Raw genomic sequence first — 11194 nt, 5'->3', positions numbered from 1 at the left:
ACAGTAATCATGATGACATGGCATTATTAGTATAGGATTACTGTAGCTTAATTATCCGGGCGTTACATGGGTTTAGTTGAGTCCAAACTGACCCGAACTAACTCTAACCCATGGATCCAATTGTCCCAGAAAACTTGCGGCTCAGAGATCCCAGGACAAGGTAGCTCTATGGAACAAGCGACTGATTATCCACTCATCAGCACTGGTGCAATGAGCAGGAGCAGGGGGCATTCAACTGTGCAACTGGCTTACGAGATGCAAAATACACTTTAGGCATAATATAATATAATATATGCCTAACTTGAATACGGTACCGTCAGAATCGGCACTCGGTTGATTCAGGTCGTTCCTCCGGTGAATAAGTTCGAGTTCCAACAATTACTGAAAGTCGCTACTATCTACAAAACCTTCCCTGCACTTAGGAAAGCAAACTACTACCACCACCTTGTTACCTATTTCTAGTTACGGAGCCTGCAGCTATCACCCCCATTACCAGGCAAATTATCTCCTACCGCAGTCTTCAGGCTGCGGGCAGGTTCTTCTTCACCTTGTCTTCCAGGAACTTCCTAGTGTCAGCGCCCTTCACGTTGAACTCCATCAGAAGATCTTCAAACAGCGTCTTGAGGTTGTCAATGAACTGAGTGCGCCTACCCAGTGGATCCACCCTCATCACTTCTTGCTTCTTTGGTACACTGCTGCTGCTGCTGCTGCTAGATGCTCCAGTGCCGTCGTATTCCACTTCTTCCTCTTCGGGGACCTCCGATCCAACCATGTTACCCTCTAGGTAGTGTTTGCATGCTGCCAGAATGGTGCGTCCACGTTCCCGGAAGTGGCCGGCGACAAGGTCTCCAAAGTGCTGCAAGTAGAGCCAACAACAAAGGAAGGTTACTAAAAAGCAGTAGATAATAGAGTTCTATGTGACTTAACTGTTTGTTAATTACAAATAAGGGCTGTCATCTTGCAAAATTAAATTAAAACTTATCACATAGGAAGCACCTTCCTGTTATTCAGGATCAGAATGACCTCTTTCTATAGTAACAGAACCAGGATATATACTATTAAACCAGGATCAGGGAATACTCAGCAAACCTGCATGTTCTTCCCCTTGGCTATAAATCTATAATATGTTTGGTCTGTCCAAAAAAGAAGCTGTGGCATGTCACATCCTACATTCCTATCTTCTAGTACTTATCATTTTGTTCTGTAGATAGATGGCCGTCTTTGCATACCGAAAATTTTCTTAAACTCCATTCATTCAGTCAAGTATGCATACTAGGTATCAAGCTGCCCTTGCCGACTAAGAATACGAAAAAATGAGTAACCAGGCATTGCATTACTCAGGTAATCATGTACAAGGCTGGCTGCTTATTTAGGCCTAAACTGGAACAAGCCCAAAGGCCCACCAAAAATCCACTACAAGGTGGGGCTGACCAAGCGCATACCGGCCACCGTGTTTTAGAACATTGATGATGAAAACAAACCTTCATATAGCATATTCAAGCATATAACAGCAGCAAATGCAGTAAACCACTGGAAGATCCAGAAATTGGAGGAAATAAAAGGGCAAATCTCTAATAGTCTAGCATGTCACAAGTAAGTTTCTTGTTTCAGCATGCATTAAAAGGACAGGAGAGAGACAATTATTTTGGTTTTGCCCGTTAACAGCCAGAACTGTAGGTACATATAGCAAAACATTACCTCCGGAGGCCTTCTAAGTGAATACAGCATAGTCCTACAGGAGTGCAGAAATGTGTTCTTGTTATACTCTACAGAATGCTGTTGTCCAGTTGCGGTATTCGCAGAGCCTGCATATCCCGGTTCATTGAAGTATGGCTTCTCATTCAAAATGAGAGCCTGAATGGACACAAGCACCTGCAGCATGGTTGAGTGAGCTGAGTTCCACTTCTCGCAACCACTACCACTCCAGGTACCAAGGAGGCTAAGGCAGACTTTTCCACAATTATACAAGTTCGGATTAAGTCGAAGCCCTCCAGAATGGTAATACACCAACTGCAGCACCATCAATGTTAAGCATTTTAGTAAAATGATAAAATTAATCACATAAAGAGAAATGCTGGAAGCTTACGTACCGGAGGCTCTGAAGGATAATTAGAGGTAAAATGTGCATCAAAGAAGAAGAGACCATCATGATAGGGTGTTCCCTTAGGGCCAATAATCGCAGCCCTAAGAAGATCCATTCTATCTTCAGCAACACGGACAAAGATAGAAGCTACAAAAAAGAGTAGTTTTCACAATTTATACTTCTGATTTGAGAAAGTATACTGAAAAGGTGCGATAAATAAGCCATAGCTTGCTCAACTTCATAATATCAATCCGTTTGCTAGTGCTAAGTCAAATGAGAATTAACTAAATTTCATAGAGTAAATTTAGCTGCCGATTAGCCGTAGGATTTGATTCTTTATCCAGATCTCAAATTCATGTATGTATAATTTTGGTGTTATTGCCCCCACTGTTGGATGAAAGATTCTAGGGCTCACAGCATTGACTGGGCATTAGAAATCAAATATGCTATTTAAGCCTCACTAGTCATTCAGTACATAGCTACGCAAAACCGATGCCAAACAAATCACTGAATTGTTTTAGCCACACTAGATTAAGTATAAGTCCAGATCTAATAGATTTCAGAACTCACTCCAAAATCTTAAGATTGTACAGAGATACTTAATAAGCTTAGAGCATAAAGTAGAATGCTTCCATAAATTGACAGTTCTACTAAGATTATAATCCTAAGTGTGTAAATATATCACAAGAACAATGAATACATCCATTTTTAAGTAGTTTAATCAGATGAAACAATTAAGAAACCTATAAAATAGAGAAAGCCACATTAAAATTACAATATTATACTTCTATCAAATGATGGGATGATGGTCTTGTGCACCCTGTGCAGACATACTTAAGTGTGCAGCACGGAGAATTGAATAACAAGGTCAATAGATGTACATTAACTCTCCATGCATGCATTATATTACGAGATAAGCTTGAAAGACTGATGTCCTTTATGAGCCTTAAGTAGGCTAAAGGGGTTATGGTTTGTGTGCCCCAAGAACCTAAATTTCTACCTCGGACACTCATAAGAACATGACAAAAGACACGTGCAGGCAGTAGAGCCAATTGTGTTGGCTAGAGAAAATCTAGTTCGCCAGAGTGTTATGGAGGTGCTAGGTTAAATTTTAAGTGGAATATACCTTTGTCCCACTTATTATTGGTAAAACTGAATAGTTAACTTACAGAAAACTAAAGAGAGAAACCGAGTTGTTAACAGCTAACCTGGTAGATCTTTCTCTAAAAGTTTCCAGTCATGTTGAATTCTCTTTGCCCATTCCCTGCTTGTCTGAAATAATATGCACATGGAACAAGACGTAAGTATCACACGCTCCGCAAGAATAAAATAAAATAAGAAGGGATTCGTATACAAAATGAGCATAATGTGTGAAATCAAATAATTCAACACATTACCTTCCCCACTGATTTATTAGCATAATGGTGGTCAGAGAAATTTTGAACAGTGTAGAATTGTTGAAATGCCTTATATTTCCTTGTAATTTCATCCTCAACTAACTCATCTGACGCTCCGTCCTGCTCGTCATTGGCTGCAAGTTTCTGAAGCCATGGTACAGTAGCCTCCACACCTGGAGGCAGATCTAAATCATCAAATTTATCAGCAAGCTGCTGATTAAAGTCAGCTTCATCAAATTCATATTCAGAGTCATCGCCGTTGTCATCATCACAATCATCATCATCATCATCCATATAGTAATCCTCTTCCTCATTTTCTACGTAATCAGTATCTGGTAGCTCTGATTCAGTCATTTGCACAGAAGCACTTGTGCTGGATCCAACTTGGTCGCTGGAAGAACCCTGTTAGATAGTGACATGTCAGTAGAAAACAGAGGTAATTATGCTGTTGTATGGTGAGACTAAAACTAGCAGAGTACTTCATTCTGCAATTAACTCTGTGATGTCTAATTAGTATTGTTTGTGACATAATTAAATGGAAACCCCATCCTCATGATCCGTACCATACAGATAAGATAAGAAATAACAGAAAAGCCGATCAGAATAGAAGAAACAAACAAAGATCAGAACTAATTAGGCATGCAGATGGCACCGACACCCCTAAAATCTTCAAACAAATCGAATTGGTCATAGACCTCAAGCCAATTATGACCGGCATTGCATCAATCGACCTGACAAAGGGTAGGCGCCCCAAGATCGCATCCACAAACCCCTCAAATCCCGGACCTAATAAAGAAATTAACCCCAATAAAGACCTATAAACCCTCCTAAATTTCCGCCCAAAACTCGAAACCCTAGCGTCGAGATCGCGGCTTCTCACCGCATAAAAACCCCAATTCCGACTGAACAAAACCCTAAACGCGACACCTCGGGCGCAACGTAGGGACTTGGCACGCGAAAATTCCAAGGCCGCGCACCGCGATCGGTGCGGAGGAAACCAAAATCAACTGGGGATGCGGAACGAACGGAACCCGAGGAACCGTGCGAAATTACCTCGCACCGCTGGCGCTTCTGCTGCGATGAACTCCAAGCCGCCGCGCCCGTCGCCCAGCACGACGAGCCCCCCTGCTGCGGCCCGCGGCACCTGCACGGGAACAATACCCCTAAGCCGATCACCCAACGACGAAAAGGTTAACAAACCACCGAAAGTCAGAGGCGCCGGTCGATCGCGGCGGCGGCGGCAACGGGGAGGAGGTGCCGTACTCTGTGTCCATGGCCGCCGGCGGAGGCCAGGCTGGGGGCGCCGCGAGAGGCGTAGGAGGCGGGGTGGGGTGGGAGCTCGGGCGGGGTGGGGTGGGAGCTCGGGCGGAGTGCGCGGGTGCGACGGAGGGGAGGCGAGGCGAGACTGCGAGAGGGGAAGGGGAACGCGTGGCCGTACCGATCTATTTGGCCCGGGGGGTTGGCAGAGTCCCGGGACCCACCGCGCTGGCGCTCCTACGCCCGCCGCACTCGCTCGCTGTAGCCTGGGGCCACGGTGGAGGGAACACCGTTCCAGGCCCACGTGTCAGCGGGTCGGGTTGAGTCCTGGCGTGAGGGGAGAGGAAGAGGGGAGGAAGGTTAGGTTCCGCGACGGCGACGCGCTTGCGCACGGGTCAGGGTTGGTATTGACGGTGGACCCGGTATGTCAGGGTGGAGGAGCTGGACCGGGTCGGCGGCTACCGGTTTGGCCTATGTTTATGGGTTCTGGAAAGGCTGGAAAACCGGAGCGTTAGGTTTGATTTCATAAGTTGATGTTTACTAAATATGCCCGTGCGTTGCTACGGGTGGCAATACAGCTAAACGAATCGAACAAATGATTAAGTTACTTGAATGACTTCTTAAAGATGGAATGCATGGATAGTATCATGAGGTAGACCTACAAAATTTTATTTAACCATTGACTGCTTAGGCGCATCAATCAGTCTTTTTTCAGTTTGATATGTTGATGTCCAAGAGCACAATTTTAGTTTAGGGGTTGTTCGGATCTCCTTCAACGCCATGCTTCACCAACTACACGAATCAGAGGCCTCTCATAGTACAATTTGGTGAAGTTGCCGAAGCTTATCTTCGTGAAGTCGAAATCACAGAGCTTAATATATTTACGATGACAGTGCCATCGCCAACTGGCTTTACACTTACTTGTGTATCTCCATTTTCATGAACTTTCATGAACCCCGTCGAAGCACTATCCATTACGTTGGATTGTTTCCTTATCACAAGTCCGCCACGAAGCGCTATCGATGGCGTCGCCATTGTTCCATTCTCACAAGCTCACCAATATCCAGCCACCAGCCCTCCACCTCAATTCTATTTGTGTCGTCGCCCCACCATTGCCTCCCTCTCCTCCCGTCGTCCTCCTCCCTCCATCACCCTCTTTCACACCATTGGCCTCCTTCCTAGTGTCACCCTCTTCACCAACATAGACCCCCTCCCCGCCGTCGACCTATGCTATGTTCGTGGCCAACCCCTCATCCAACAGAAGTCCCAAATGGTGCAAGTCCTCCACGAAAGCTGGACCACGGCATTGAAGCTTCAACATTTCCATACATTTAAGATTAGGCTTATATGTATGTTTCTTTCCCTGGAGTTGTTGCATAGTGAAATAGTTTAGCATAGCAATGTTAACTTCAGCTAGAAATACAATATATCTGCTCCGGTAATAGCTCATCTAAATAAATGTTATTTTTCACTTGTATATATACTTTGCAAGTAATCTTTCATCAAGTTCCCACACATAGATGTAAAATCACTGCCACTTGCATTCAATCGCCAATTGTAATAATTCTCTAATAAACCTTTTTATTCTAATTTTTTGCTGGCTCTACAAGGAATATCAAGGTCACGGCTACCAGATTTTTAGATCAACATAATGTGTCAGTATATCATCGCTTTTAAAATAAAGAAATTTGCGGATATGATATAAACTTCAGTGTCACTACATTTACAATCCATATGATAAACAATAATGGCCCATAGCTCGTACATGTACAATATGAATGTTAGAAGGTCCACCACACTTTCCTGCTCCATCCTTGCTACAGCTAAGAGAGAGAATAGGCATACAATGTGTTACCCTTGCAATATGAGAAGCAAAGTACAGAGCCACAACGGTATTTCAAGTAGGCACAAGAGAGAGAATATATTGCATTACTTCTATAAGGAATATAATGGTTCCAATGAATTGGTATCCAGGTTTGACTACTTCCATAAGAAACTTATTTCCTGTAGTGTGTAGACACTTGAAGAAACATGTTTCATGTAATCTAGACACTTGAAGAAGGCAAATGTATATGAAGCTCTGCAATTCCCTCATTGGTCCCGACATATTGGATCCTTCGCCATGCATCATGGGTTCAGGGGCTCATTCTTTCCTTTGCTTCAGTTGCTTGTTACCTGGCATACAACGTGTCATCTCATTCCAAAAAATATTGAAGGACTAATAGACATGGTCTTCATGAGTTTATCCATTGCTTGCATCTGTATGTACATACTGACATGGAGTAACTCCTCTCTCAGTGAATTTCAGAAAAGGGTCATTTGGCGATGACTCATGTGAGCTGTGCTCAAGCCAGTTGACCAATGCTGCAGCTAAAGCATGTTTGGAGAAAGTAACCATGCTGAGATATAGGTTAGAAACAAAATAGAAGCCAATTTTTAAGATAAAACATGGTAAACATGATAAACATGGTATTAGCACAACTGGAGCAAAGATCACAACATGGAAAAATGATCATCATTATAGATAAAAAATAGGATGGTTGAATAAAATAATTATTTCTCCTCAATTTGACATAGCAGAGCACGAGTACACCCAAATAGATACATAATTTGCCTGCTTTCCATACTACCTAGATAATTATAATTGCTTGAAGGCAAAGTCTGTAAGAAAGGAATATGTAGAAATTTGAAAACCAACATAAAGTAATCTGACATTGTTCTAACCTTACAAATTGAGGTGCATTAGTAAGAAAAGTGAAACTTCTTACCCTGTTGCTTGCACAAGTAGCAGGCTTTCCTAGGTTTGAATCACTCCAAGAAATCAATGGGTAAACTGCGGCATCTGCTCTGTTCTGCTAATTGTGCGGTAGTACGAAGTGGTTAAGACATCGACATAGGGACGGATTGCATCACAAATTTGACAACCAACAACGACAGGAGCACATCTATGAAGAAAGCACAAATCCACAATGTGATCTCTACTCTCTGATAGCCGGTGGAGAAAGTAGACGGAGAGCGCCATCACCAGCACATACATGGGGTTCATCACGAGCACTGGCGGAGCTCTGTCCAGGCTACAGAGGCGACAACGCGGGGTTCATCTCCGTCGCGCACATTCAGGCGTCCACCGGCGGGCTGCATGCCCTGTCGAGCCGGCCCTAGTGCTCTGTCAAGGCTATTAGTGCAGTAGCGCAGGTCGTTGCACACACCGGCTCAAGATTCATGCCCCTGTATCGCTTCTCGGCGTAGTATACTCGCCGCCTACTCACTGGCCCCGTTTGCACCCTGCACACACACCAGCCACCAATTAACATATATGCACAGCCACCAATTAACATATATGCACACACACACACACAAGAAGCTACGCACCGCATACTCTACACAACCAGGACAACATCTTCTACACACTCTGAATTGATTACATAACATCACAGAAAACAATTTTGTTGTCAAATTTCAATATATTATGGAAAGCATGCTGAAAGAAACTTTGATAGTTGAAAATGCCTAATTATGTTTCCTATGGGCATCGGTTAAAATGTCAAGAGTAGGGTTAAGAATACCATGAATATATAGCCTTCTTGCCATAACGTATCATCAATCTAGTCAGTTGTCCTTTTTTGTATGGGCGCATGATCCATAGCTTTGAGATCCATATGTCTATTCTACCAACAGAAGACTATGCATATTAGTGAAAATGATATCGATACATTTGGAAGGTTTGTTTAGTTGTAAAATTATTGTACAACATACCTTTGATTATTCTTAAAGACTGAATGAAGTTAATGTGAGATCCGAAGTGTCTTCAGAATTGGCGAGTGGGGAAGATCAAGATCAATTAACATCAGATGGTGGCTGAAGATTGTGAGAGAATATTAATTGCCTTAGCAATCATCTTGGGCAGTTGGCATGGATGTTGGTCCCTGACTGATGACGCTCTGCTTGTTTATTTGTTCCCGCAGATCCTCTAAATAACTGGCAGGGTGCCGCCGATGAATAGCTCATCTGTGAGGCCCTCCAGAAACGATAAATAAGCCGTGTTGACGGGAGTTTTTTACTATGCTGCTGGTACAAACGCCGTGAAATACCATCAGAAGCACACCATACCACCAATTAGATGGCTGCAATGGTATACCAATTTCGTTAACAAACTATGAATTAATTCTAAAAACCTATTCTGATTAGGTATCAAAATGCATGCATACGTATATGTAAACACCTTTAGATAGAGCTCAAGGACTACAACTGTAAGATCCAACAACAATCGGAAAAAACTGAAATTCTGCTGCCACAAGGCCCACAACCGCAGGAAGAAATTCTAGATCAAGACTGCTCTATCCCTCCACGCAGGCTGGGGGCCAAGGTGCGGGCTGTGATCTCGAGCAACCAGAACTGGGCGGTAGGTGCAGGCATGAAGTTTGAAACCTAAGGTTAATCTGAGAGCTCCTCGTTGTGTACTTCGTGGACACCTGATCGACCAGTCGTGGGTACTGAGGTGTACGCAGTGGTGGCAGTATGTGTGTAGTGAAGCTATAGGGAATCTGTTCATGCATGAGTCAAACTGAAACCTGATGTCTATGCTTTATGATATAATGCACAAAAGATTAGTAACTGGAATCTTAATTTATTTCTATAGTATTAAGTGGGCAATTATGCCCCATGCCCCCATCTATAAACTGTAGGACTGCCCCAATGACAGTGCGACCGTGTGCTGGGAGTAGACATTCACAGGAGCTCTGGAAGGTGCTTATTAGCAGATGGTTGGTAGGCATTGCATGCTATGGTTTCTCTTTTCTTAATATAATTACATGAAAAAAGCGATTGGCTACAGAGCATAGAGTCTGATCTCTGATGTGTTCATGTTCTCACTTCCTCACCAAATCTGAACCTAAACATTATATTAGTTTGCACTTCAAACATCTTCCGTCTAGTAATTCTATTCATGCATGATCAAGATTGTAGAAACACATACATGTGATTAATAAATCTCGAAAAAATACATGTGATTAAGGATGGGAAAAGACAAACCTGAGGGTTGAAGTAAGATGGAGTTGCATGAATTCTCCATCTTCACGATTGCTAGTTTGACTCTTGTCAGAATATTAGAAATCCCTATCGGCAAAATCAAAACACATATGAAAGCCTTGCGGTATCCATCCTTCCCCTACTAAATTTTGGCTGCAATCAGAAATATTTAATCATTGACAACTGCAGAGATGGGGTAGGGGTCAAGTCAACAGATCTTGGCGGTGCCGGTGCTTGTCAATCATCTATGCAACAGGGGAGACATACCATGCGGCAAGTTGGAGAGGCGCGCTGTCGAGGAGGCTGGGCACGGTTGTCAGCGGGGCTGCGGGATGGACGTCGACGAGCAGCTCGTCCGTGCTCCCCGCATGGACGACGAGCAGCTGCGGCTAGGTGTCGCGGGACATGCGGCGGATCCTGCCGATCTTGTCCAGATTTGGTGACCACGGGTCGAGGACGGGTACCACAGGGTGGAGGGACGGCGGCGGCGGAGGGATGGGGGCACGGCGGCGGAAGAAACCCTCGTGCGGGGCAGCAATTTCAGCAACGGGCGAGTCAGGGCCGCGTACGAACTGTTTTTTACACTTATGTTTGGGCTACGGTGGACTGCGGGTTGATTTCTAAAACCACAGGGACGCGGCCCGAAGGAAGTACTCGCTTCAGGTCGAGGCCCAGCCGGTTGAGCCTGCTGGTGACCACGAAAATCGACGGATGAAACGGTTTCCGAAATAGTACCGCCTCGCATATATGTTTTAAATTCAAATTGAAAGCGTAAATTCACAAGAAGAAGCGTATTGTGACGGTGAACCCGACAAAGTCAATCCGTGCTTTATTATTAGGGAGAGATTAAGGGCGATAAGACTGACTTAAGTAATGTAAAAAAATATCTTACTTCAGTGGGTTATTTCTCAGTTGTATCTTTTTGATAACCAAATATCCCTAAGTGGTTGTTTGGATACAGGGAATTAGATGTGGGATTTTAGAAAATGAGTTTCTATAGGATTTTTAGGAAAACCGGTTTTGGTTAGTTATTCTGGTAAAGTAAGTACATACAATACTTTGTTTGGATGAGAAATATAGTAAAGCATGGATACACAGCTCCATCACACAACGACTTAGTCAAAATTCCAATACGTTCCTTCAGTCGATCTATTGAGCTGCTGGCGCTTAGCGGGAGCGTCTCCGTCGAGCGCTCTTGTCAGCCTCGCTGCGGCCGCCTCCCCAAATACGGCGACAGAGACAAGGGCGCCGTCGGTGGCGTCGTTGAGGACAAAACGAACCAGGCGGCCGGCCATGCACAGTGTCCTCTGTGCGCCGCTGGGATGACTAGGGAGGGAGCAATGCTTACGATGTGATGCCATTCGCCGCTCATGTTCATTGGGAGATCAGGTTGTAGCAACCGCCGGTAGGATGAACACATTGGCTATGA

The 11194-nt window shown here is 44.1% G+C and overlaps 1 protein-coding gene across 1 annotated transcript; it reads right to left on the bottom strand.

Annotated features, from left to right (window-relative positions):
- Window positions 1-256: 256 nt before the first annotated feature.
- LOC123077886 (putative ubiquitin-conjugating enzyme E2 38) lies at window positions 257-4902 on the bottom strand. The gene is made up of 7 exons (XM_044500243.1): window positions 4744-4902; window positions 4534-4624; window positions 3481-3882; window positions 3292-3355; window positions 2091-2230; window positions 1699-2010; window positions 257-856 (listed from the first exon to the last, which is right to left on the bottom strand). The coding sequence occupies exons 1-7, from the start codon at window positions 4752-4754 to the stop codon at window positions 521-523; spliced, it is 1356 nt and encodes a 451-aa protein (XP_044356178.1). The 5' UTR covers window positions 4755-4902; the 3' UTR covers window positions 257-520.
- Between the last annotated feature and the right edge of the window lie 6292 nt (window positions 4903-11194).

This window comes from Triticum aestivum, chromosome 3D, assembly GCF_018294505.1.
Source record: "Triticum aestivum cultivar Chinese Spring chromosome 3D, IWGSC CS RefSeq v2.1, whole genome shotgun sequence".
Classification (NCBI taxonomy): Eukaryota; Viridiplantae; Streptophyta; class Magnoliopsida; order Poales; family Poaceae; genus Triticum; species Triticum aestivum.
The sequence above is the reverse complement of the archived record's forward strand: the minus strand, read 5'-3'. Positions and strand labels throughout refer to the sequence as shown.